This window comes from Neltuma alba, unplaced genomic scaffold (genome assembly GCF_004799145.2).
Source record: "Neltuma alba isolate B1F8T4 unplaced genomic scaffold, ASM479914v2 tig00013888_pilon, whole genome shotgun sequence".
Taxonomy (NCBI): Eukaryota; Viridiplantae; Streptophyta; class Magnoliopsida; order Fabales; family Fabaceae; genus Neltuma; species Neltuma alba.
In genome coordinates this window covers 60,588-86,491 of record NW_021637950.1, presented here as the reverse complement: position 1 = coordinate 86,491, position 25,904 = coordinate 60,588, and the positions used below count along the sequence as shown (strand labels likewise).

At 35.6% G+C, this 25,904-nt stretch overlaps 3 protein-coding genes across 3 annotated transcripts; 2 read left to right on the top strand and 1 right to left on the bottom strand.

Annotated features, from left to right (window-relative positions):
* Positions 1 to 8,316: 8,316 nt before the first annotated feature.
* On the top strand, positions 8,317 to 9,874 carry LOC114739326 (uncharacterized GPI-anchored protein At4g28100-like). Its single transcript, XM_028927383.1, has 2 exons — positions 8,317 to 9,088; positions 9,221 to 9,874. Exons 1-2 carry the CDS (start codon positions 8,483 to 8,485, stop codon positions 9,539 to 9,541), a joined length of 927 nt encoding a protein of 308 aa, XP_028783216.1. The 5' UTR covers positions 8,317 to 8,482; the 3' UTR covers positions 9,542 to 9,874.
* Positions 9,875 to 12,312: 2,438 nt separating this feature from the next.
* On the bottom strand, positions 12,313 to 14,396 carry LOC114739322 (equilibrative nucleotide transporter 3-like). The gene is made up of 9 exons (XM_028927379.1): positions 14,364 to 14,396; positions 14,161 to 14,265; positions 13,841 to 13,996; positions 13,616 to 13,759; positions 13,396 to 13,501; positions 13,097 to 13,272; positions 12,851 to 13,011; positions 12,511 to 12,769; positions 12,313 to 12,420 (listed from the first exon to the last, which is right to left on the bottom strand). Exons 1-9 carry the CDS (start codon positions 14,394 to 14,396, stop codon positions 12,313 to 12,315), a joined length of 1,248 nt encoding a protein of 415 aa, XP_028783212.1.
* Positions 14,397 to 20,574: 6,178 nt separating this feature from the next.
* Positions 20,575 to 22,407, top strand: LOC114739321 (putative cyclin-D6-1). Its single transcript, XM_028927378.1, has 6 exons — positions 20,575 to 20,778; positions 20,869 to 20,949; positions 21,034 to 21,129; positions 21,200 to 21,416; positions 21,524 to 21,654; positions 21,807 to 22,407. The coding sequence occupies exons 1-6, from the start codon at positions 20,614 to 20,616 to the stop codon at positions 22,062 to 22,064; spliced, it is 948 nt and encodes a 315-aa protein (XP_028783211.1). The 5' UTR covers positions 20,575 to 20,613; the 3' UTR covers positions 22,065 to 22,407.
* The last annotated feature ends 3,497 nt before the right edge of the window (positions 22,408 to 25,904 follow it).

The following is a 25,904-nucleotide window of genomic DNA, read 5'->3' as shown; positions in this document are numbered from 1 at the left end:
GTTAGGAAGACTGTTTTGGAAAAAATAAATAAATATAAAAGACAAAGTGGATTGGAGTTTTATATTTAGAATCAAAATAAAAAACAAATAAAGTCTTATATTAAAAACCGAAGATAATATAATACAAACTAGATTTTATATTTACGAACTTGGATAGCGTGTGTATATGTATAAAGCTTAAACCAATTTTTTTAACACATATGCAATTGGTAAGAATTTTTTATTTGAAAAATAGGAGGTAATAAAATCTACTCTTCTGATTTTTAATATAAAATTTATAGTATAAAATAAGTTTTATACCAAAGAAGTATAATCAATTTCATGATGAATCACATTTTTCACAATTGAAGGGCGGCCAAGTTAAACAGTGGAATTGACAATGACAAGATCATTTTGTCTAATGTATTACCGTACCTTAAATAATATCTAAAAGCAGTAGATCATGATTTTCAATGCTACAGTGTTTGAATCAATTTAGATGCTGCACTTGGTCGGGGCAGTCATCATCTTCATCCGATACGCTACACTGTTCCTTCTTTGTTGTTTCTCTGCTGTCCACACACAAAGCAATCAGACGGGGCCGTCATGACTCGTTACTCATCATTACTCAAATTTGATTTTGAGAGCTCTTGGTCAAACTTCCGACTTTATTTTTCAAAACCCGCAAAAGTGTTATTTTGTCCTCACATGCTCGCTTTTCTGCTTTCATGATGAAGGACCCAATTTCGAGAAGAAAACTAGCAAAGGAGAGCCACATAAAAGATAAAACACGTGCCTTGCTGGGTTTTCTTCTTTCGGTGAGTACGTGGGAAAACAACCTTTTTGGCGTTCATCATGATTTCTATCTTTCTAAATTTTCGGAACCGACGGGGTTGTGGACTTTTCACATTGTCACTCCTCCAGTTTTGAGACAGCAGGGCTGCCCTCCGTATTCACATGTTATCCCTAGAGTGAATCGTTTTTATTATCTATTCTTTCTTCTCTTTTTGATGTGCTCCGTTAAGTGGATTCGTTCCACACCCACGAATACGATGGGGGATTCTCAGATCTCTAGAGGACAGAAATTCAAAAGCCCAGACAAAGGCAAACTTTTCGATATCTGTTGGAGAGATCTCAAGCAAGGAATGCATATTCCACGGAAAGTGGCGGCAATCATCGTATTATGAATATTGAAATCAATCCTTGCTTTGCTTCAAAACGATTATTTACAATGTTGAATGGCTGTGGGCACACGCAGCAGATATCGGAATGACGACGTGTCCACCACCTATTAAATCTCGGTACACCCTATAATGGGGTAAAGTATATATATTTCGTGAGGGAACATTTGAAAACTCATTAAATTTAAGGAAAAAATTAGAGAGAATAACCAAGAAAAAGTTATATTTATTGTAAAAGATCTTAAAAATTGTAATTGTTTAGAAGAGTCATAAATAAAATATAAATATGCAAGCACCAAATTGTCCCTAATTAAATCACCTACATTTCCAATAACCATACCTTAAATATTTGACGACTACCATTAATATCTACACTATTTATTTATCAGAAACAAAACACACTCAAAATTTTTAACCAAAAATAAAGTTTCTTTAGCCACCAAGATGAGGGCAAATTCTTCATCCCCACTTTTTTTTCAACCCTGTTCGTCGTATTAAATATATTATAATAAAAATTATATCTTTAATTATTTTTAAAAATTAGATTAAGTAATTTCTAAAAAATAGTTAGATATAGTAAATAAGCAAAAATATTGATAAAAATGTATGGATAGACAGAGATATATAAAATTTGCGAAATAATTAATAATAAATTGTTTTAATTATTTTAATCAAAATCAAAATAAAAATTATTTTTTCATAACATATTTCAACATGCATAGATTTTTATGAAAATTTTATATTAATTTAATATAATTTCTTTTGAAACTTTGCTTCTAATTTAATTACTTCTAATTTAATGTAATAGAAAAGATAAAATTAGATTCATATATGAAATTTAGCTTTTTGTAGAAGGAAATTAGAACACCGATTATTAAATTTTAGTGATCAAATTTAAGTGAAAATTATTATGTATAATTATATTGCACAAATTTTATAATGTAGAGATTGAATAAAAAATAATAAAAATTGAATATAATAGAGTGCGTCCTTATTTTTTAGCTACTAATTGTTAAGTAATTGAAATGTGGTTAGAGGGAATATAAGGTTTATTAGGGGTAGTTTAGTATTATTATATTTATATTTTAGTTTTTGGTCTTTTTAAATAATTAGGATTTTTAAGATCCTCCACAATAACTAGGATTCTTTTTAGCTCCTCTATTCTAATTTTTCCTAAATTTTAAGGTTTTTCTTGGTTTTTATAAACATACAGCGCTCTGATCCTTATTATTTAAAAATGTCCAAAATTTCTAAATTTAAGTGAGAAATAATAAGGACCAGGACGGTATATTTCATCGGAACCAAGAAATTAAAACCATAAAACCTCACTATGTATATTCTTAAGAAAATAATAATTTACATTAAATAACAATAAATGAAAGATAGAATAGTGCATATTTAATGCATGGTTTATAAAGAAGGAAAAATGTTTCTCTCTTGACCTTAGGAGGTGTTTGGGGTAAAAACCCAATCATAATTTCAAATATAATTTTACAATATAAAAAATAAGTATGGAAAAAAAATTTTACCCTAATTTATATAAAAATATTTTTTTGGGATAAACTAAACACCTCAGGTCAAAAAGTGTGTACTCCTTTGATGTTTGGTGAGAAGAAAAAGCGCATAAATGGCGTCACATGCCTGGCAACTGGGATGAGACACGTGGCCTGACGTTAACCTCTCGTTCACTTGTTGACTTAGTCTAGCCGTGAGCTGATGAGAAATGCCTGTCGAAGGTTGAAAACTTGGAAGCAAACTGAGATAGTACTCCTCCGGTCCTAATTATAAGACTCAATTAACTTATTTGAGAGATTAAGGAAGTAAGTTAAGTTGGTTATTTATAATAAATAAGTGTTGTTATTCCTAAAATATCCTTGCTAATTAAGTATGTTGACTAAAACTATCATTATTAGAAGGATTATCTTGGAAAAAAATGTATAAATATAAGAGAGAAAATGGATTGGGTCTTATAATTAGGACCAAACAAAAAGTCAAATTGGGTCTTATAATAAGGACCGGAGGAATATCATATACTCTCTGCTCATGCCAACTCTGAAGCGCAAATTAATATTACGCACTAAATACGACAGGCTGACATCACCCCAATCACGATTCCTTCAGCAACCTATTTGTGTTCTCTTTCAACAATATTAGCTCCCAATTAGGTTTGAATATTATTGTCCCAAACCTTCCTTCAGAAGCTCAACACACAGACATATATGCCTGTCTCAGTAAGATACGCAACACTGGAAGACTCACATCACAGTCTAAATTATCATATTTAATTCTGATGTCATCTTTCTGCGGTCTTCGATTATTAATTATTTGCTTAGTCTTGCTCGATCCATTGTGGTATTGCCCTTATTCTCTACCGCCCACGGGAAAAAGAAGCTGCTTTTGTACTGAAGTTGTGTGATTTGGAAGCTTATGGTCCAAACCATGGATAACGTGTTCGTCTTAATTTTTACCACAGTCCATAGCAGCCTTTAACACGTTAAACCCTTCTCGTTTCAGAGGCAGACGAAGTTGTTGACGCGTGTGTAAATGGAATGTTTACTTCTTTCTTCAATTTCATGCATTTTCTTCCTTTCCAAATGGAGTCTCATATTCTTCTCTATTTTCTGCGACGTGGGTTCATGTGTTTGGATTCTGATCAGGTGGCAATGGTTGAAGAATGGTCCCGATTTTAGAGGCCCGCCATGGGGTCAGTGGTGGTTCCGACAACGGACTCTAAAATATTGGCCCAAATACTGTCACTGGCCCAATTCACTTAGAGCCCTTAAGGCCTCATATCATGTATGGCAAAAAGTTGGAGCAAAATTCACCAGGCGAAAGGAAAAAAGATTCGTCCAACGATCACAATTTACAGCGAATCGCAAAAAAGAAACATGGCTAGCGTTAAAAATACTCGTTATTCATCATCTAGAAATATGAAAATAATGAAGGATTAATATAATATTTTGTTATTCGAGTTTGCTTTGAGTTTAATTTTAATTCTTCAAGTTTTAAACCAAATGTTTTTGTCAACTTTTGATGAATCAAAAGTTATATTAGTTTAATAAAAAAGAAGAGAATTACTCAAACCCCCCTGCCCCCCCACTCCCCGGTAGTAAGAAAATGGTCAAATGACCAATCCAAATGCTTCACAGTTTGCTCAGCTTACCGGACAATCACTGAAACAGAATGGAATTCCAAGGATTCTCGCTAGAGCCTTGCTTGGAAGTGGCCTGGTGCACAAAGGGTTAGAACCTTTCTTTGGCTTGTCTTGAATGGCCGGCTACTCACCAACAAGGAACGAATGCGGAGGAAAATGACAGAAAACGATCACTGTGATTTATGCAATGGACAGGTGGAAGACCTGAACCACATGTTTCGCAACTGCAAGTTTGCAACATTTTGCTGGGACCTCATTATTATTCCAGTTGAGCAGAGGCAATATTTTCACCGTCTCCCTTATGACAGATGGATAGAGGATAATCACAAGATGAACAAGAGAAACCCGAACTGGAGAGTCACTTTTGGCCTTCTCTGCTAGAAACTTTGGTCTGCCAAAGATCAGCGTCTATTTTGCAATGAAGTGGTTCAAAGCCACCGTCTAGTCAATGAAGTTCTATGTCTAAAGAGGTGTTTAGGTAAGATCAAAATTATAATTTTAAAAGTACTTTTATAATAAACAAAAAAATATACAAAAGATTTGTCTCGATTTATTAAAAAATGTTTATTGAGTTACCTAAACACCCTCTTAACTGATTATACTAGGAGGGCTTTAGTCAATCACAGAACTTTAAGACTTGACTAAAGCCTTTGCTTTTGTTGTTTTGCACCCGTTATGTACTTATTTGTTTAGATAAATAAACCTTTCCATTCAAAAAAACAAAAAAGAAAAGAAGAAAATTACTTTTGGTCAGCTTTTTATTTGTCGATCCAAACAAAACCTAAGTAGTTTGTGTATAGATGTCTGTTCTTGGTCTTCAAGGGTTGGCTTCGTTAAAATACTATATATATCTGAAAGGCATGTACTGTATATAACAATGGGAAACAGGTGAGATGAGATCTAAAAGAGTGGAGTCATATGAAATCATGTAGGTATTATTATTTGTTTAAGATAAAGATAAAAAGAGCCAGCGGCTGACCCATTAGTGGTGTCCAGGTTGGATTTACATTCCCTGCTTAAAAGTGTTGCACTTCCACCAACGTACACCATCCACTTACGAGTTACCAACCTCTCATTACCTAATGATTTCAACTTTTCAAGAAATTATAAACATAAACAGGGCCTCAGCCTCTTCTAAAACCAACCATGACCCAAACTATTCTTGTGGCACCATTACATCTTGCATAATTTAATTCACCAAACATAATTTTCACTCCCTACGCTCCCAGAAAATCGTATCCAACTCGTGGCTGAGATCGGCATTAAGAAGATTTCTGTTCAAACGTTGCAGACAAAATATGAAAAACTGATGAAGAAGAAGAAGAAGAAGAAGAAGACGACGAATCCAAAACCAGGCAAGGGGTACGAAGAGAGAAGATAGAATTGGGTCCCGTAAGGCTGGATTCTTAGACGCTATGATTGCCTCCTTTTGGCTTCAACTTTTTGTTGTTTATATAGTTCTATAGGAGCTCAATTACCAACGACGTCGCTAACCCCAACCTAACCATCTGCCTTTGAAAACCTAATCCTAACAGTGATTAGACTGAGGGTAAGTAAGGTAAGGCTGAAATGGTGCAAAAGTTGGGGGGAGGGGACGGCGTCTCTTTTTCAAGGACACATTATTTGCAGGAAGCGGGACCCAAAGAAACAGCATTATTGGGGGCAGAGAAAGAAAGAGCTGTTGGAAGCTTTTTCCAAAGCTCCCTTTTTTTAGTTTTTTTTTTTTTCCTTTTTACATTGACGCTTTCCGTTTGTCGCTCATTCAACAATCTCCATAATTCACCCGTGAGATGAATATATGCGTGCTTGAATCGAAACCTACTGGACATCGTCTTGGGTTGTCTGGTAGGAAAAGCAGAATATGAGGCATCTTCTTCCCAAATGAATCCAGGCTTTGGATGCTTGTAAACATGTGTTTTGTCCCTGCTCCAAAATGGTGACCACTCTCTGTTTGTTTTACGTGTTCAGGTTAAACAATCGCCCACAGCTACAAATAATGCAGAGTCGCCACTACAAAGTTCATACCCCGAGTATAAACTGCATCCCTTTAATTTTAACTTTTGCTGATGTTGATCTTTTTCAAGGTTATGATATAAAGAATTTGTCTTAAAATGAATGATTTTGCAACTTTTTTTTTCCTTTAAAGTGGAGTATAACTCTCAGAACTTTATTAAAGGTTATATGTCGATTTTTGTAATACTTTTATTCATAATTTTATATATTTGTATTTTTATATAATTATGTGATATATTATGGTATTAGATTTAAGTATTATTGCGCCTTATATAACTTGGAATAATCACTAGGGTATGGATGAGTCTGATTAAACGTAGTTTTTGCAACATGATTTTTTTTAATTCATAAATTCAAGTTCTTAATTTTATACCCAGTCCTTCTCACTCAATCAAATAATAACTATCGATATTTCTGGTTGTTTTTGTTGTGATCTGCGAGATATTTGAAGGAACGGAGCAAAAAGGAGAAAATCTCGGTATGTGCCAAGAAGAGGCAGGCATCTGCATTAAGTCAGCAGATTGCAGCATCCAAAGACTAAGAATGCATTTCAGGTCAAGAAGAAACAAGGTTAAAAATGTAGACAAAACACAACACCCCTGTCTTCCAGGAGAAGTTAAATTAAAAAAATTTATCATAACCCATCAATATGTATCAATACATGAGCCATAATAATGATTTATATATGAGGCTGAGTACAAAGAATTAGAAACTAGATCATATATGTTTTCAATAAAGAAGGGAGCATGGATACTAAACCAAGATTGATTGGTAAAGCAGAAAAGTCGAGACTCCAATCCCACTAAACAAACCGCTGATGAGCATTTTTAAATATTAGAATGGCGCCCACATCCACGCACTCCCAGAAAAGGGGCAAACAAACAAACGAGTGAGATCGCAAAGATAATGAACATTTAGAACACACAGCATCACTACCTGCCAAATTCTGAGACACCCCCTCTTCTTATCACAAGGAATCTCTACTTTCTACTGTCTAATTGCATATCACACCCACTTGCTTTTCCCCAATGAACTCTCTGATTAATGTGTTCACTATAAATGAAATAAATTAAGAGGTTAATATAATATAATCCCTCATTCTTTAAATCTGTTCTCATTTTTATTTTAGTATTTTAAGTTTTAAATAATAGATTTTGATTTCTCAATAGACAAAATAATTTAAGTTTTTATTGGATTATATGGATCAATATTTTAAATAAAAAAAACTTAAAAGAACCAAAACTAAAATAAAAATAAATTTAAAAACTAACATTTGTATTGATCCTTAGATTAATTAAAAGAGGTCTATTTAATTTGGACACTTGACATGCCAATACCTAGCTGCTACATTCTTTTCTCTGTAAAGCCTGTCACAACCTTTTGTTTTCTTTATTAGAGAATTAGGCTTTCACAAATTCAGATATCAAACTCGCAACTCCTCACATCTTGAGCCCTATTATTTTCCCAGCCTCGTTGTGAATATTTTTAATAGCACCACTGTTCACATGCATTTTATTTAACTACTATTATCCAACCATACAACTCAGATTTCTCTCAAGGAGTGGAATCATAGAGCACAATAGGATAGTTACAGCAGTAATACCAAGAAAAATATAAAAACTCAAGAGGGATTGAGCTTGTTGGGTGATTATGGAGGCTGAGCATCTATCTGTGCATTTGAGAGAACACTTTCTTGTTCTCTCACGTGGATTGCGATTTAACCCATTCCTCATCCCCCACCATTTCCCCTGGCAACACGCCGCTTTAGTACTTTATCTTTGTTTAAAGCTTCTTTTACCACCGTTATTATTCCGTTCTCATCAACCCTTTTATGATTATCGTCCTCTAATTAACAATTAAACAAATTAAAATAATAAAGTAAACCCCTTTTGATTTCACTCCCTCCTCCTGCTTTTCAATATCTTACAGAATCTTTGCCTCCCTTTTCACCTTTCTTATAAAGCTCTCCATCTCCTAGGCATAAAAAGCCTCTGCTACTTGCCCTCATATCCTTCTTTCTCCACTGCTCCTGAATTATTTTCCCCTTTTTTGTTCCCTCCCTTTTCTCCATTCCCAAATAAAAGTCTCCATCCCACTCACTTGCTTACTATATTTCTCCCTCAGTCAACACCTTCGGTTTTAAAACTTTCAAAATATGCAATCATTCATCCCTGTTCTCGTCTCAGTCTTCTTCGCCTCCACATTACCCATTTCCTTCGCTGGTCTTCTCGCCGAACCGGTGACCGTTCCCGCTTTCCCGGTCCAGAGCCAGACCCCCACATGTCGCCTCGACCTCTCCAAAGAGTTATTCGGCGGCGTCAGGGACGCTTGCGGCAAGAACCTCGACCGCAGCCGATGTTGTCCGGTTCTGGCCGCCTGGCTCTTTGCCGCTCACGCTCGCTCGGCGCTGGAGGTGTCCGCACCTGCTCCGGCTCCAGTATCCGGCAGCGACCTTCTTCCAATGATGCCGGATGACTCCCAGAAGTGCGTGAACTCGCTCCAAGACTCGCTCACGAGTCGCAACATTAGGATTCCACAACCCAACGCCACCTGCGATGCTGTCCTCTGTTTCTGCGGCATTCGACTCCACCAGATCACCTCCCTCAGCTGCCCCGGCGCGTTTAACCTCACCGGAGCCCACAACGGCAGCTCCTCCGGGTCCCACATGGCCACTCCAACTTCTGCCGTGAAAAATTTAGAGAAGAATTGTCGCAACTCTTCCTATGCTGGTTGCACCAAATGCCTCAATGCCCTTCAAAAGGTACTTTTTTCCCCTCGATATAAATTATAAATCAACGCGAACACTTTTGGTGACATGTTGAAATGAAACCATAACTTGCAACAAGACTTTTACGTGTTGAAGTTGTTAATTTTTGGCCTTTTTACCTGACAGCTGAAAGGGAACAAGAACGGGACGAAGGAGGGAGGGGGAGACAGAGCGAGCAAGATGTTCAACCGGGACTGTCAGCTGATGGGGTTGACGTGGCTGCTGGCGAGGAACAAGACGGTGTACATACCGACGGTATCGGCGGTGTTGAGGGCAATAATGTACAGTGCACACCCACATGAGTCCAAGTGTAGTCCGGACCAGGAGAACATGCCGCTGGCCGTTGATTCGCTGCAGTTCGAGAAGGACAAGGCGCCATCCTCACCGTTGAATGTTAGGGTCACGCTTCTTCAGATGATCATCATTCTGGCGTCTCTTTTGGTTTAGGGGTACAGTTGGTGGGATGCTCTGTGCAACGTTCCGCACTGTGTCTTGGTGGGATCTGTCGGGGTCACGTGAATGTACGACAGCACCGTTTTGGAGGGACTTGTTGTCGTTTTGTTCTCCTGTACATTTCTCTCCTCTATCTTCCAGATAGATTAGTCAGATGGATGTGTCTGTATATGGCGCCAGCATTTCTTAAGCTTTCTCCCTCCCATTTTGCTCATTCATTCTTTTGCCTTCCTCAAATATATAGAATCATCATTCCTACTTATTGTCTCTGTCTATGTATTATATTACTACTTTAATTATCTGGATAGTGATGGTGCTTCCTAATTTTGTCAATATCCTTGCATTTTGATTGATAAAAATTATGAGTTGAATATAGGGGGTTTTCAGCAGAATAGAACAAGCATTTGTAATTTAAATTTATTTAAATTTTGAACTTAAATGGTGGCTAGTTTTGGAAAGAACTTCCTAAGTTTGATTTGAGTATGTCGGTCCAGTTCCTGAAGAATGTGGGACTCACTTCAAAATTCATACAAGTTTCCATGGTAGCACTACATGATACTATAAAACTACACTCGCACAAAAGCTTAAAGTAATACTATATAGTTAGTTAATTAATTTGGATAAATTGAAAAAATGAGTTAATTATTTGTAATAAATATGTATTGTTTTTTTAAAATATCCTTACTAATTAAGTGTATTGATTAAAATTATTATTATTGCTATAAGAATTATTTTAAAAAAATAAATAAACATAAAAAACAAAGTATATTAAAATTTTATATTTAAAATAAAAAAATTGAATAAACTGTTATATTTATGTTAAGGACTCACGCAGGCACTATGTTGGGAACAAAAGTCAACGAGAGAAATTAGGAAGTATGTAAAAGGCTAAACCTACAAATCTCGAGGATAAGAAAACCGCGGTTCCTGAGAGTTTAGGGGAGACAATTGCGGTTGAATGTCTGTCATATAAATGGGGCCAAAACTAGGCACATGTGATGTGTGTTATAAATTAATCACTCCTACTGTATTGTTTGAGTAATTTGATTATTTTATTCATAATCATTTCCGCCTTCTTTAGGACTGCTTTGATAATTAACACAGTACTTCTTGATTTCCAGCTTCATCATCCCCACAACAGCCTTTTTGCCAGGACTAAATTATGTGCTCTTCTTCTTTTTTTTTTTTGGTAGTAATGTTTTGCACGAAAGAAAAATGACGTGGAGACCATTTTTCAGCTGTAAATTCCTCGAGTTCGGTTGTCAATCGTAGAAAATGATTTACGTGTCATTTATTATGAATTATGAAGGTTTTGTATATACAGAAATATTGGGTTTGTTTGGCAAAATGTTAGAAATTACTTATAAGCATGTTTTATGTAAATTGAAATAAAATTCTTTTCACATACTTATCTCGTATTTCATAAATCATAATTGAAAAGTTATTTATAAGCTATTCCAAACGGGTCCATTGTAAATTATGAAAGATAACTTGTAAATAAGTTCTAAATTATGAACATTTAAAACTTAATTACATATTGGAAACTAAAAGACCAAGTCTTGAAGACGAGAAGATCAATTGATTAACCACTTTCTATTGAACCCACAATTTATGCAACGGAGCTGCATGTGATCTTCTAACATTTGCAATTGAGCTGTGTTAATCTTAATTCTTCTCTATGATTTCAACAAATGGTGGTTCTTAATTAAATGCGTCAAGAGGGCTAACTCGACAAAAGGGAATCAAAATAAGCATCAGAATTACGAATGGTCTCTTAGCCTTCATGATCTGTTGTTTATAAAAGGCCAAACACCCAATTCAGAGCCCTCAAAGAATGCAATTAATCACGTAGGCTCCGATCCACAAGGCAGGACCACGTCCATCTCATCTCAAAATGGGCTTCACATTCGTGTCTGGAGTGGAGATGGCGATGGCGACGCCTATTGCTGTTGGCTGTGCAAATGATTTTTCTTTTGAAAGATAATTTGAACTGATTGAAGCATCACATGTTCACAAAAACATCAGACAAATAAATATCAAGGATCTCATGTTTATTGCTGGTGAGTTTAAGAGTTTCATTTCATGATGTACCCTTCCTCTTAAGGATCTCATGTTTTATGTTTTTATAGGATTATTCATTTTTACAACTTATCAATTATATCTATTTTATGAAGTAAATGAAATATTTAATTAATGATATTTCTGAAGAGTTAATTTTTTAATAAAATATAATGAAAACATATAAATAATGTATCCCACTTCAGTTTGATAATGCTACAAAAAAAAAAAACTAATTATATGTCAAATAGAAAAAGATTTGAATAATATATCATAACTTATAATAAAGTTTCTATTTTTGCATGCAGATGCCGAAATCAGTGTTGGGCTTATTATATGGTGGCTTTCTTTTCAATTTTGACTAATTCATTTGCCTTTTTTAAAAAAAAAAAAATTTAATAGTTTTTTGCTAATTAAATTTAAATACTTTGTGTCAAATAAAAAGCATGCTGTGTTATAATGTTTTTCTAACATGAAAAAAAAATAACAATGCAGCGAAGGACTTGTTGCTATATCTAATTACAAACAGTCTTCATCGGCAAAACAAAAGGCTTCATGATCCTCTGGTTAGCATCAGAAAGAAGGAGAGTAGAAGCACGGTGTTTACAAACTAAGAACTGTATGTACTGTTTCCTTACCAATTCTATAACCATAAATATAGAAGCATAACACAACAAATGAAATTATCAGACTAGAGTTGGCTTAAATCACCAGCCTTTGCCTATCAACCACAACCAGTCAAGCACAACCCCTGAAAATATTCCTGCTATGAGACACAATACCAACAAGTTCCCTAACGCATTTTGTTCTGGCCCCTACAGATTGAAAAAATTGTCACAGCATTATTGATAATAACCCTTTAACACCTGAATATTCATTTAATTCTCTATACTTAGCCGACTAACCTTGTAGCCCTGTGGTGCCGAAGTCATGACACACACAGTGAGATAACCATTGGTTAGCCCCAACACAGACGTTAGCATTATCATCCAGCCCTGATCTCCATATTTTGCAGTAAAATAAAATGCTGGCACCATTAAGAAACGGCCTACACTTGCCATCATCAGCATCTTCCTCGACTCCAACTTGAGCACTTTTACCAGTGGAATGTATCTTCCTATCAGATCCCACGCGTTATACATCGCAATCAGAACCAGGGCATACCTGAAACAATGGCAAGCGCCGCTGCTTATATATATCAGGACAAACTAGGAACATTTCTTGTTGTGAATTATCTGAACCTACCAGGTTCCCAAACCATGCCATCCAGTATCTTCTGATAAGAATCCAGGAAAGATAGAGAGTGTTAACACATAAATGAGGAATATGTCAACCGCATAATCAATGTTTTCCATCAGTAGTTGTTTGTTTCCTTTCCTCTCCATAAGGTTTCCAAATTCGTCGACCTGTGGGAACCTCCCTTTTCTGGAGATCAGTGAACAAGCGCTTGGTTCAAAGATAATAAGAAAGAGATTAAGACGCACTACTGACTTGCTTTTCCGGTAATGCCTGGATTCCTCCGGCTGCAAGATCAGCTGTGACAGTCTTGGAACCTTCTGATGCTGCCTTTGAACGGTAGTACTTCACAATTGGTAGCTTAGGAAAGACAAACGCATAGACGAAAACGCAAAGAAACTCGAATAATGCTGATATCGCAAAGAATAAAACTGCAGTAATAACACAACATATTTGTAGTTAGTATCTATTTGATATGATTGCAATGTAATAGATGAGGGCGATCGTTTAGAAAGCCTTTTGGCTTCTGAGAGGTATTTAAGAGTTGAACGCACTGGCTCCTTTTCTGAGACCATCTTTCGACTTCTCAAAAGCTGCCTTAGTGATCAGCCTCAGAGCAGATGTTAGGAAACCTGATGCTGCTAAACCACCAAAGAAAGACTGCAACATAGAAGAGAAAAGAATCATAACACAAATCGCAGACGATGAAATGAACATTTATAGAGTCATGTCAGAATCTTTTGGCATGTTTTTATATGACGAACTGATGCTTACCTGCATAAAAGTGGGGTGCATGTAAGAAAGGTCTCCGACCATTCCGCCTTGTACATGGGCATCTGCAACTCCAAATGCTCCACTAATTACGCATATGCCAATGAAAGTTCCGAGGCCTCCTTTACCAGACGTTGCTAAATCCAACTATGTCAATTTAAAAAGGAAAGCAAAAGTTAAAACTAAGCCAGAAGAATCAAACATTACAAACAAATGAAGACAACTTACGATTAACACTGCCAGACAGCTTATGAAAAATAGAGTATATCCAAATAGGTTCCGTTTCCTAGTATTCATTCTTGCCTCGTAGTATGTCAGTATTGCGAGTGTTGTAATTGCAAATGGTTGATATATAAGAGTAAGCACCCGAGAGGGGTGGTAATTCTGCACGATGAGAAAGCATTGATTGACAACAACAAGAGAGAAAATTACGTCAATACAAAATGCAGTTCATTCAAAGAATGATAACATCTGCATTATCCCTATAACAGAAAGAGAACAGAGTAATTTAATGATACACTAGGGAAAGCTTAGTTTAAAGTAATTACCGGGAACAGGTAGACATAATAATCTTCTATTGTGAGCATGCTGTTCCATGAGAAAAGACACCCATTCCCAAGAAGCCAGCAAAACACAATCGCAGTATTTTTACCCTGAAAATTTTATTCATTTTGTGTGAAAAAGAATATATATTCGTTATGTGTTGTTCATTCTGGAATAGTAATCATATATCTGAATTCTGGTATAAGACCTCAAGACGCGTTGGTGTTATATCGTTGACCATGGCTGTCGTGGATGCTTCTCTTCAATCTAGTTCCACAAGAATCTAGCGTGCATTGAAACCCCGGTAAGAAAAAAATTGAGATGCTTTTCCGAACTTATCAAAATTCGAGGTCTAAATGTTCTGTTTTAATCCAAATTCAAGACAGCGCCAATTTTAACAAAAGAAGGAAAAAAAGAAACCTTGCCTAGACCTCTACATAAGCGCAAAGGTATCTCAGAGCAGGCATGCACCGACAAGAGATTTGAGGATGTTGTAGGAGGATCAGAATTTCTTTACTTGTCCCAACGTGACGACGATTCTGAAATCAGATCTGTATTTTCAGACTCAAGGGTCATTCGAACTAGATTATCCTTCTCTGAACGAGAGATTGCCAAGAGTGCTTTTCTTATTTGATGGAAGGAGTGGTAAGACTAGTGTTTGTCACATAGTTTACTTCATTTTTTAAGGGAATTTTACCTTTGGAATTTGTGGATAGGGAAGGAGTAAATGCCGGATCTATTTGTTTTTTAAAACTCATCTTGCGGTATGCATGGAAGTCTGGCGAATATATTGTTCAGTTAAATTTATACAAAACTAGCATAGTTTCTATTTTTAGTCCAATTCGTTTGTTTTATGCGCTTTTCATTTCTATTTTCATCATGGCGAGTTGAATGTCTGCAGACTACCTACTGTGGGAAAAATTGACGATTGGCTAACATGAAGGAGTTGAATGAAGAGAGACATTGATAGGATCGTTTCAAATAAAACGCATCATAGTAGAAACACACGTGGCCTCTTCAAGAAGCCTATGCATGCTCACGATAATGGAAGAACTTTGGCAGTCTACACAAGAGCCTATTTTGCTGATACGTGATGGTAACGCTGTTTTTCTGAGAACCTCGAAGCAGCAAGAGTGGGCATTGCAGAGTAATAATTTGGGCCTTTGTTAGTTCCATTAATTCTGGCTAGTTCTGGGCCTAGTCAGTAATAAAGTAACTATATGCATTAATCATTGGACGGATGATTGATCAAGGAACTCAAGGCCTCTCACAAAGCAGGGCGCACCTGGAGCTAAAAGTGAAAACAGACTCCAAGTGTCCTTACAGCGCTTTTTTGATTTTTCTAATCAAACAAATAAATTTATTATTGAAAAAAAAAAAAAAGAAGTTCAACAACTGTGAATTTACAACGATAAATTAAAAGTATATTTGATTTGATATGTGAATGGGGTAAAAAGAAAAGAAAATTTTTGCAAAGTTTGTTATATAGCAAAGTATTTAATTTGTTGAGGTGAGGAAACAAGTAATTTGTAATACATTGAGGGATTAATGAAAGGCAAACACGAAGTAGTAATGCTATATATGTGTTGAGCTTTGGAAACTCATGATGTGAATCGATAAATTGAAAAATAATAGGGAGAGTATAGTGAAGGACCACTGTGTTTTCTGCCCCCTCTATTGCAGATCGAATCAGAGCATATGACGATGTTTTCTGCAAATCTCCACCATTCCTTCTTCCTTCTCTTCCTCTCATCTCATCATGCTCTCTCTCTCTCTCTCACACTAATTAATTATTTTCATTCTTTCTCGGGTTTGCTTCATAAAGTGTGTGTGTGTGTGTGTGTATATAATACATTAATAATTCCAAGCGTGCACTCCTCTTTTCCTTGTCCTCAAAATTCTCCAAACACTCATGTCTGTGTCTTCATTTGGCATTTAAAAGTGGGCAGCAGTTTTGGTACTCAACGCACCGTTTAAGTGAAGGAAGAGAAGATCTTGGCTATTCCTCATACATGTAATAAATGTGCCAGCTGAGAGATCGAGCGAGCTTCAAGGAACTCCAAAGAATCGGAACGTTCTTCAATGGCATTTCATCACTCAATAATCAAACATATGCTAAGTTGCTAACCCAAATGTCCCCAAACTTTAATTTTAATTACAGGTTATCCCCCATCATCATCAGAAGCTCAGTTTACTTATTAATCTATATCTGCTTTCCCAAAGAGATTGATGAATGAAATTCTTAATTATATTATAGCAGTAGGATCCTATGGAGTTGAAAACCCTTCCAATTAATAATGTGATAGCTTTCGCCTTTAGGCTAACGTAGCCACGTACGCTAGCCATCGTGTTAATTAATTCAATCATCAATAATAATTTGGACAATTCATCTTTACCAAACCTCCTCCAGTCTTGCTATATATGCATAGAGCGGTCAAGAGTCACGACTGGAGTAATTATGCTGACCAAATGGATGCAAATTAAATTTATATACACATTCTTTTAGTTCATCAAATTAAATGAAAAATCCTACCTAGAGCGCGGCGACATGCTTCATTAATTGGACAGATTTAAAATTATACGGCATCCCCAACTATAACCTAATAAAAACATTAGAATTAGAGTAATTATGACTTGTTATGAATGGTCTCAGCCAAACAGAAGAGAATTAGGTTAAGACATTAAAAATAGAACAAAAGATGTACTGTGTAATGGCACTATTTTCCCCCAAAAGCCACTTAATTACTGCATTCTGAGTCAATTATTGTTACCACGCTAATCATAACCAACAGTTAATATATATTCTTAACATTAATAACGTAGAGGGGGGGACAATAGGAATTTGTTTTCTTTTTAAACTTTTTTGTTTTCATATCTTTGTCTAATGGCATATGCATAGCAGCCAAATTCTGTAAATTAACTTATAGGATATATATGCTTTTGACTAACACAGTTGATCATGATCCTTAACAGAGACAATAATGTCTTTTATTCACGATATGTGAAACCACTCATTATTTTTCCCTTAAACTGAAGGGCCAAAAATCTACGAGAGCTTACATTCCCGAATCCCTAATAATGAATTAAGTCACTTTCTTAATGTAGTTTCATTTGTTCTTGTGCTAAAAATCTAGTGATAAAAGTTCTGTCATTTTTATCTTGTATTGTTGTCCCCTTTAAATAAAAGGACCTGCCTCCATATGCATGTGGGTGTCGCCGGCCTAAAGTGACAAGTCAAAGTAATAAATAAATGGCCAAATGGGTTTCAAAGGCATGTGCATTCCATGAGAGAGAACCCTAGGCTGCGTGCCATTTTTTTTAAAGTTTTGGGTTTCACAATGACTTCACACACACACACGAGCTTTATTTTTCTCACCTGATGGGGTTTTTGATTAAGCTCCCGTAGATCACCGAGCTTTAAAAACGATCATCGATATTATTTTGATAATATCGTGGCTATGGATGTTATATTCTGCAGGATCTGATAAACATCGATAGAGGGCAAGAATATGGTTAAGTCCACTGCGACCAGCATGGATCGTAACTAAAATGAATGTGTCAGTGATGATTAAATTGAATTGAAGGGTTTAGTACTGCAGCAAGATGGTCCCGTATATATATTTGGCTAAAATTAAATTGAGGGGGTTAGCCATCAGCAAAATTTACTCAGCTAGCTGCAACCAAAGTACTGCTATATATACAGTATTGGCGGACCCAACTATATCTGATAATTTCCTGGTTCTGCCCCTGCTGCTATATATGTGGCAATTTGATTTGATGCGAACACATTTGCAAACTGATACGCATTACATACATGAGCTCTTTTAATCATGTTTCTAGCATGTTCGTGGTTTAGAACATGCTGATAAGTGATTTTTTTTTTTGTAGGTTTTATCATGACGTAATTTCTGTGATGTAAGCTTACGATGTATAATTGTACGTTCATGAATGGATGCTCGGAAGTTCTAAAAGTTGGATAAGAGACGAAACTAACTAAAAGGGCGTTCGAAACTAACTTCACAGAAACATTACTATTAGTTACAATTATATAGTACAGTTAAATGCTATTAACACGAGGCCAGTACTTTATGGACACCAAACAAGGTAGTACTGCTTCAGTAAACTCATTTGCATGAAATCAATCGAATAGTGCCCGTTAAATTAGTTGAGAAGAAATTTGAGCCCTTCCCTACATAATTTCCAGAGATTTTTCTGTGAGCTAATCTTACATACATGAACACCAGTACTATGTACACACCAATTAATCTATCCGTGAAAAAAAAAAATAATAAATTAACAAAACAGAAGTGACATACGTGCATAATTTAATTCAACTTGTTAGAGTTGCCTGATAAAAGGTTAACTTCTGGTGGGTAGATTACGGATGCTTTGATTAGAAGGGAGGCTTAGTTAATACTCCCTCCGTTCCTTATTATAAGAGACAAATAACCGAAGTACGTTGATCAAAAAAACAGTTAAAATTAGTTAAGAATAATTAATATGTAAAAAATATAATTTTTTTCTAAAAATGCCCTCATTAATAAGGAGAGAGAGCATGAGAGAGAACAATTAAATTATTAAAAGAAAGAGAAGTGGGAGGGAGAGAGAGTGTGAGTTGGAGATAATAAATATGGGTAAAATAGTAAATCAACACAAAAAAGTAGAGACAACTTGTAAGTGTCTCTTATATATAGGAACATGTCATAAGCATCAAATGTCTCTTATAATAAGGAACGGAGGGAGTAGTAAAATAAGAGTGTGAATTGTTTTTGTGTTATGGATAGTCTCATTACATTGAATGAATACAAGCTGTCAAAGTGGGAAGGAAGAAGAAAAAGGCTGTATTGTAATGTTTGAAGGCATTTAATTGAGTAGAGAAAGATGGTCTCCTTTTAACGCTTTGAGTAGTTACATTGTTTTGTGTGATGCAACCTGCATTTCAAACTTGTCACTATCCTTTTTTCCTTTAACAATTCATGTGTAGGATCATCGTAGCCCCCACTTTGTCTCCTATTTTCCAATTGATTTAATATAAAACACACACGCGATTGTTTCTTAATTCATTAATCATTTTCCTCGGACAAAAGGATCTGCATTGGTGATCAATTGTCATCATTTAATTAGCATTATTGCGAGAATTAAGCCGGTGAATGCAATACCACTGATGCATGTATAATTTAATCTAAAAACTAGACTCTAAATACAAAAGCAATCTGCATAAATAATCCATCTTTTTATTTAATAAAAAAGGTGAATAACTTATCTCCAGGTTTAAAAAAAAAAATGAAAGCTGAGAATAAAAGAAGGGGCACATCTAATATGTACCCAAAAAAGGGAATACATCGGATCAGATATTGAATCTGAGCCCATAACTATTGTCATCTTGCGTGCATATTTTTATCTAGTAACAATTGTTTCCATCTAACTTGATGCTGATTAGTTGCAGTAAAATAAAGATTATTTAAAAATATATATTAGAAAAATCATAGCTGCACATCTCCCAATTGAAATATCTTTTAGAACGCTGTTAGGCTTAATCAGGCTAACTCTCGCTGATGCAATTCTTTTGAATCACAAAATTCAAACTTTGATCTCTCTCTCTTTTTTTCTGCCGTCAAACTTTGATCTTGCTTTAGGGGAAAAAAAATGAAGTTCACTTCACTCAACCTAACTACACTTGATCCTTGAATAAATCTACGGAACTGAGATTCTATTGCAATTCTCCCTAATCTATTTTAGTACTTTTGCTATTCTAAGTATGAGATCCCTCTAGAAGTTCTTTTTTTTTTTGGACTCAAGCTCTAGAAGTTCTTGTTACTTGAGAATATAAAATTTATTAAAGATAGTGTAACATTTATTGTGTTCTTTCAAAAATGCCCTTCATTGTTGAATTACAACTATATTTATCGCAGAAAGAGAAAATTGCATTGATGCTCAATATGCAAGGGTGTGCTTGGGATGCGAACCAAATTTTTTGAAAGAATTAAAATACTAATTAATTACTAACATTGCCAATTGTGCTGTGTGCAGGAAGAAAGAGAGATGGAATAATAAAGAGAAGAAATTCACGAAACTTTTTGAAACCATTTATGTCAAATCATTAAGATGGAGAAAAATGAGAAATAAACAAGTCAAAGAGAAAGGAAAAGAGTGGAGGGAGGTTTGGGCGTCCCACCAATGCAGGAGTGCCATCTGCACATCATGATATGATCCTTTCTCATGCAGCCATCAACACTCGCCACTCGCCACTCGCCACGGGACCATCTTCGCTCTCTTTGCTATATTACCCACTCACACCCTGCAACACCTTCTCATCAATGCTCCTCCTTACCCCCTCCATTTACCAATTCGTCCCAAATCTTTTTTTTTTTTTGCTGTTTATCAATGTCCTCTCCTCTTCCTCTTCCTTCTCATCTCACATCCTCTGAGCATTAATTTCCCACTGCTTAGCTTCGTCCATGGAGTTTGACCTTGAAAATCCTTTGCAGAACTTTTGCGACCCTCCCTCTTCTCTCTTTCTCATCGAATCTCATCACATCCCACCCCAAACCTACTTTCGCACTCTCAAGTCCCGAGATTTCGACATCACAGTTAGAAGAGAGGTCATTTCTTTAATCTACCAGGTACAAAAACAAAACTTTGGTTCTTTTTTTCAACTTTATAATACTACATGTTAATGTAATCTGAACTTGGGCTGTTTTGCCCTGCTTCAGTTGTCCTGCACATTTGATCCGCTCTTGTCGTACCTTGCTGTTAACTATGTGGATCGCTTCCTTGCCAACCAAGGCATTTCGGTAAGGAAACCAATTGCATTATCACTTTCTCTGGATTTTGGATTCGAATATCTCAGGTTCTTACTCAAATTTAGTATTTAGCAGCAACCAAAGCCATGGATCCTCAGGCTCCTTGCAGTCTCTTGCCTCTCTCTAGCCGCCAAGATGACGAGAGCAGAATTTTCTGTCTCTGATATACAGGTGAAAACGCTAAGCCTGACACTAATTAATATCCTTCCGGGCAAATATTCGTTAAGGGTGTTTTAACTAGGCCTTTCTGAAACAGGGTGAAGGGGGTATGATCTTTGAGGCCCCAACAGTGCGAAGAATGGAGTTACTTATCTTAGGAGCTCTAAAATGGCGAATGCGTTCGATCACTCCCTTCTCTTTCGTTCCCTTCTTCATTGCTTTGCTCAGACTCAAGGACCTGCCACTGAGGCATGTTCTGAAAGAACGAGCCACTGAAATTATAATCAGATCACAGAAAGGTATGAATCAAATCAATACTGGGATGATCTCATCTGAATCAGAATTTTTTTTTTTTTAATTTCTCATTTGGATTTTATTAGAACAATCATGTTCATCTGTTTCGCAGAGATAAGGCTCTTGGAATTTAAGCCTTCTGTAGTTGCTGCATCAGCCCTTCTCTCTGCGTCTCACGAATTGCTACCTTTCCAATACCCTTGCTTCTTAAGAGCAATATTCGATTGTGCATATGTAAATAAAGTACCTCTCTCACCCTTCAGTTCATTATCTTTCTTTCTTTTCTTTTTTTCCTTTTTCTGTCTCACTTTCGTGTGGTTATAAAACTGGGTAGCATAAGAACATAGAGTTCCTCTGATTTATAGTTAATAGTGGGTATTATGATTTTAATGCAGGAAAATATATTGAAGTGCAATAATGTGATACAAGACATAACAATGGAGGGGAACGAGTCTGCGTTCGATTTGGTTTCAAGTTCGGAGACACCTATTAATGTGTTAGACCATCATTTTCTGAGCTCAGAAAGCACAAAAACCGGCTCAATTACTATTGCTGCCTCTACTCTGAGACAAGAGAAGGACATTAAGAGAAGGAAAATAGCTGGTTACGGTGATAGTCATGCGCTCCAGATTTCTCAAATCGAACAATGCTGATCTGAAACAGAGGAATTTTAATGCTCTTGCCTCTCCATCAATCGAGGACCACTTTGGTGATGCAGAAAAAAAGAGAGCGATTAGAGTACGAGATGAAATTCGATGGACAATATAACTTTGACATGGTCCCTGGTACGTCTTGATAAATCTGCAGGCTAGAAAAAGCAGATGAGGGGGAAGACAAGAACGTAAATTGTGTTTTTCTAGGGACCAAACAAAAGACAAAACATAACTTTAAATTCGAGAGTCGAGTTTTTTGCGTTCCTGTTTTGTAGTACTAAGTGTTGTTGTTTGTATTGTGTCTTTTAGCTTTTGGCAGAGGAATAATAGCAGTAATAGCGTTCGCCCAAAAAAAAAAAAGGAACAATTTTCTGGGGGAAGAAAATAAAAACTTCAAATTAAATAACCAACCAGTTTTATTGTCACCAGTGCGAGGCAAAAATGGTGAAATCTCGGCGTGACTCTGGATTTACCATGATGACCAGTGTCTTTGTGAATCAGAGATTCGCGATAAACATGTGGAGGTAAAAGCGGTTATCAATTAATTGGACAGCTAAGAAGAGTGTCTCTAATCTCTATGCATGTCTCTGTCTCTGTCTCCATCCTTTCTCTCCTGTCCTTGACAGTTCTGAGTTGTAGTATTAGTTTAACCTTTTGAGATGTTAGTTAATTAAAGATTCCTGAGCTCTTTATTAACGAGAAGGGATATCTCTAACCCAACCAATACTTTAATAAGAAGCAGCGGATGGTCCCCATGACTGAAATTTCCTTGTCAAAGATATTTGTTCGTACGCTTTTTTGAGATCTCTGGTTTGAGTACCTGCAAGACGATTGCAACTTCACGAAGAAAATGGAGACCACCAAACAAGGTTAGCTCGAATAGGCGCATAGAGGACATGGGATCTTAGTTCCATAGATGAAGGAGGTTATCAGAGTTTATTTTCCATATTAGTGAAATTTCTCTATATGTGCGTAAAATTCGTCAGTATGCTGTGACTAAATGGTTCCGCTTTTACAGAGGAGTTTAAGTATGATCAATAATTACAAAGATATATATAGGCAGGCAGGACAGTTCAATGAATCTGAATCGGAGCATGGGGCAAATGTATGATTCAAACTTTGTTTTGACGGATCAAATGCATATCATTCAATGAAAAACGACAATTATTAATCGAAATGTAACTCCCTTTATTTTATCGTACTGCCACGATTGAAACAGTTGGCATCACAGGACTTATTCGAAAAACTCATCGTATTCATAGGGTCACAGTATAAAGAAGGAGGTGTAAAAACTACTGATAGAAAGAAAAGAGAGAATGATGAGAAGGGAGGTGAGAGTTAAGGAAAGCACTGAGAAGAGTACTGGGCTTGCATGGTTTTCAGGATAGAATGGTGATGGTGAAAATGGTGGGTGCAATTAATTGGCAGAACAAGTTCACATGAAATGCAAGAATGAGAATTGGTGGCCACAATGATAAGCTTCCAAACTTCATTAATGGAGCAACATGGTGCCTCTTTGTCTCCATTCTGTTATTGTGCTCTTCCTTTTCCCCCCACACACTGTCAAGTTTGATGCTATTCCCTCTCCTTCTTATAAGATAGAGTACTTTCAATCACTTCTTCAAAATTAAGAAAAAGCATTAAAAGTAGTTTGCGTCATTAAAATAGTAAAAAATTATTAATACTTTCTAATATTGCCTGCCAGTTAAAATCAACCTATCTGAATTACCTTTAATTTCTTTCTTATATAGCTTCTCTATGCAATACAATTAATAAGGGCAATTGTAGAAAGAAAAATTTAATGTCATCGGCTTTTTATAAAGTGACTTGTATTTCAGATTATAAATAGTGCCTTTTGATAAAGATAGGATGACTAGTATATTTTTCACGAAAGGCACTCCTTTTAAAAATTGGAAATATCTACTACCGTGGAGTTTTGATTTTGTCTTAAAACATCCACCACTACAAGATTTCACACAAAACATTGAGTTGGAATATTTCAATCTATTAAAGAAAATAATGATACATAATGTCGCTAGGTTGGCTTAGGTAATGAAAGTGGTGTGGGGGTGGGAGTAAAAAACTAAAAACAATCGTTCTTGTTCTGTGCTCATCGTTGAAATTTAATTTCAATAATTCAAATTTAAAGGTTTAATTTATAATTTGTTTAATAATAAACTCATTTCTAAAAAAGTTACAGTATATAAAATTATTTTTATTTTAAATTTTAAATTTTTTATTTTGGAGTTTTTATTTTTTTTAAAAATATATTTCACTCTATGAAAAAAAATCGAAATAAATTAATGCTATTCTAAAATATGAAACCAATAATCCATTCCCTTCAGAAACGAACTTATTTTGGGTTAAACTGTACTTTTACCTTTTGTTGGAAGCCCACGTCCGCCTTCTTTTGTGTTTACCAACGAAGTCTAGGTCCGCTTTTGCAGGCCCTTTTTGTGTAGTATAAACTCATAATCTTTTTTAAGTCACTTTGGACTTGAAATTAATTTTTGTTAGACAAGAAATGTAACATTTAATTTCATTTTGTGTCATAATTCTATTGCATGTTTAGGAAAAATCACACCAAATGGCGAAGCATCTTTGAATTATTTTGGCACTGCCGATCATTGATTAGTTTGCTTCCTTACTACTTCTTTCTTCTGCAAATCCACTCTGGGCTAATCTTTGTCCAAGTAAGTGCCAGCAACTTCAACTTGAATTTATTACCGTCTTCTTCACACTCATTCCTCTAACAAATTAAAGCTTACGTTAGGATGATGCTCTGGACACTGAATGTTGTTAAGACATATGCATGCGATCACATTTTGGATCTTCAAAAAGTGAGTTTTGAAGCCAAATAGTCAGTTTGATTGTGTTAAAATATATGTTTTGGGGATGACTGTTGGAAGACGAGTTTTTGGATCAAAAGTGAAGTTGAAATTAAAGCAACTTTTTTTTTGTTTTTGATTTTTCTTTAAATTTGAATCTGAAAGTGACTTTTCAATGTATCATCTAAATGAATTTATGCAGTTAAACTGATTTTTTCCCCCTTAAAAACATATCTAAACATAAATCATGTTATATTAATTAATTGACTTTTAGCTTAACTTCAATTTGTGAAAGTTAGTTAGAGTAAAATTTACTTTTACAAATGTTAATATCCAGACAAAGACCTTACAACTTTAAGCCGCTGGGAGTGAAGCCACAGCGCATGGAAAATAGCATTTTCAGAAGATCTTTTTTTTTTTTGGTCTAAAATATAAAATATAGAGTGTTGTTATAAAAATATCTAGTGATTTTCATATATGCCATTTAGAGTTTTAATAATTGATGTCATAAATTGTAAGTAGTGGAGGCTTTACATTCCTTTTATGGATAAAGGTAGAACGAGAGTATTTGAATTTTTGTTTGATAAATGGAATGATGTAACACAAACCTTCGTCATCTCTGTGTAGACATTAAAATTACCGTAACTAACAATGTAACAAATATCTTGGAACATGAATCACAAGGCAGAATTGAAATATTAAATGTGATATGAATAGATAGTATATTTAAATTAAAGGCCTGAGGAACCGTTCCATTTTGACGGTCATGGATTGGGATATTATGGTTCCAGAAAGAAGGCTTCAATTTAAGTGCCTGGCGTCTCCTTATTGGAAGCTGTCACCTTCTGTTCTTTAGTTAGGCCTTATAATTATGGATATGGATCTGCCCCTCTTAGAATACCAGCTCATCCCTCTATTGCCTTTCGTTTTCTCCCTCATTCAATAACCAAGAAATTGAATCGCTGGGTCCCAAACTCTTTCCTTCCTTTTTATATCTGCAAAGCCTAATTGT